Below are 2,500 nucleotides of genomic sequence, written 5' to 3'. Positions count from 1 at the left end.
GAACAACCGGACCCAGAAATGTTTATTATTTTCACGGGTCTTTGAGGACCCATGTTTTCAACTTGCAATGGTCAGTGCGTGGATCTCAAAGCTTAAAATGCATTTCCAGTTGTGCACTACGTTCACATTTGCTTGACAACTAAAACTGTACTGAGAGGTCGGTTAACTACAGTATCTTAAATATTCTTATCTTGATTTACAGTGTACATCAGTTTTACATCAGTTTCTGCGATGAATGGATCTGGATCAACCACTGAAAGTCAGGTTGCTAACGCTGTAAATTTAATCAAGAAGTTGCAAATCATCCTCTTCGTAGTCACAATTGATCAGAAGCAGGAGCTCTTCAAGGGGAGCCTCTATCTCCTCTAATTCCTTGAGTCAACCCTTTCCCGAGTAAATTATTTTTAGGAACAGGTTTTTCCCGCGAAAAGTATCATAATTCCCTTGACGCTGAGATAGCTCTATTTTGATTGACTTTTACAACAGTGGGCGTGCTGAATGTCCCAAGGGAGATTGGCTTTTTCAACAGTGAGCGTGCTGAATCTCGCAAGGGAGGTGTTCTATAAATAAATCTACTCGGGAAAGGGTTGACTCCGAGGCCAAGTATGGGAGATAGAGGCTCCTCTTAATGAGCTCCTGTCAGAAGTTGCCGAGATATCGACAGACCACCCAGAGTCTCATTTCCATTGAGGTATGATCGGGATGATGAAAAGTGTGAAAGCAGTTTTACGCAATGGTAAACCAAGCGTGAGATCTGCGATAACACAGCCAAAGCAACAAAGATGCAAACTAAGACTGGAACTAAGCTCAGAGCACCCAGTTCGATCCATTGTAAAACGCGAAAGAGGTTTTGATTGGGTCCAGCAGGCTCGATTTCCTCCGACAAATAAGTTGCCTCTGCCAAGCTGAACGTGCAAATCGCAACCAGACTCACTAGCGAAATGGTTTCAAAGAAGTTGGCTTTGAGGTCACGAAAAGGCCTTAGTGAAAGGTGGTGGACAAGGATCATGATGCATGCCATATCTAAACTGACGAATCTTGTGACAGAGTCAATAACAAAGGTGTGAATTGTTATCAAGATAAATCTACGGCCAGCTAGAATGCTCTCCCAGTAAAGTGTCCCACTGTCATTACCGGACGGCTCACGAAATGCTTCATGGAGGACCTTCTTGATTTCTTCCGCATCCTCGAGATTCCATGTGAACGGCACATCTTCGTTTTCTGATTTTCTGCAGTGACGAACGAGCCACAGGAGAAGGCAGGGCAGAGGAAATGCACATGCTATCAAGAATTCCTTTGCTGACACTTTGTCTTTGGCGAGCATCAGTGATCCCCAAAAGAGAACCAAAATAAGAGGAATAACGAAGACCATTATGAAACCAATGAGAACGTACTGCCACCATTGCCAACATTGGATATTTCCATCTATAAAAAGACGCCAGCTTATCCCCATGGGAACGCAGTGCATGAGTTTAAGGGTTGTATCTGCCAACGTTTCGTATCCAAGCAACAGCGTTTCCAAGGCAACGGCCAGGTACAGCGTCAACTTCGGGGGAGAGATTTTCTTACTTGCAGCCCAATGGATGATGTAGATGAAGCCAATGGCCAAGAATATTGCAAAGAATTTTAAGCAAAGAAAAAGCTCTTTGGTGACTACATTGAGACCAGGAAATGGACAATCGATGCTGCCGTACAATGTCTTTACCTGGAAATTAAAAATCGCTACGACTGATGGGATGAATGGCAACAGGTGTAGGGTTTCCTCTGGTGACTTTAACATCAGCAGTTCCGCGACTTGATAAAAATAGAAAATAATTTTAAGATATCCAGGATCGTGTGTTTCCTCGTCGGCTTCACGTGAAGTTAATGTTTGTGTATCGTCGTTTTCAGGGAGTTCCTTAAACCAAAAAGTTTGCTTATACAAAACAGAAAAAATGGGAGGCTTGAAAACGAAATAGGCCGCAAACGCGACGACGTAGATGATTGTCGCTACCCAGAACCAATGATTGTGACACTTTTCGTTCTTCCTACATGACGTTGAATGCAGGGCCTCGCTGTATCCTTTGCAACACTGTCCACAAAGTGTGCCTGATCTGTTACCATAACAAGCATTGTAAGGATGACGGATGGAATGACTAGGGCTGATGCAGTAACCTAATGGACAGGGAAAAAACTGTATTCTTGAAGGGTCTTTTGATGTAGGCAATCCCCAGAAGTTCTGTTTGGCTTTAATGCTACCATTTTCGCACGATGCACCGTAAGGACATTTTCGACACAAAGTATTCTTGACGACATTCAGACCAGCTGTCATTCCTCTCTTCAGACTGTAAAAATCACTGGCGCATTTATCGCAAAACATTGTGATGTAATTCAGCTCTATCGAACACGTGGTAAGGTTGTTACCTTGTGAGAACTGAAAATTTTCTGTTTTGTTTGCTTCATCCACTTTCATGTTTTTTTCTGATGGACATCGAAACGTGGTTAAATCGTCAACTTTTAG

At 43.0% G+C, this 2,500-nt stretch overlaps 1 protein-coding gene across 1 annotated transcript in view; it reads right to left on the bottom strand.

Moving 5' to 3' along the window:
* Positions 1-625: 625 nt before the first annotated feature.
* The window catches only part of LOC137971531 (uncharacterized), a 17,338-nt gene continuing 15,463 nt past the window's right edge, over positions 626-2,500 (bottom strand). Inside the window, exon 5 of the mRNA XM_068818345.1 lies at positions 626-2,500. This exon is cut by the window's right edge and continues 1,730 nt beyond it. Within this exon, the coding sequence (XP_068674446.1) occupies positions 626-2,500 (1,875 nt within the window).

Source organism: Montipora foliosa, chromosome 9, assembly GCF_036669935.1.
Source record: "Montipora foliosa isolate CH-2021 chromosome 9, ASM3666993v2, whole genome shotgun sequence".
Classification (NCBI taxonomy): domain Eukaryota; kingdom Metazoa; phylum Cnidaria; class Anthozoa; order Scleractinia; family Acroporidae; genus Montipora; species Montipora foliosa.
The sequence above is the reverse complement of the archived record's forward strand: the minus strand, read 5'-3'. Positions and strand labels throughout refer to the sequence as shown.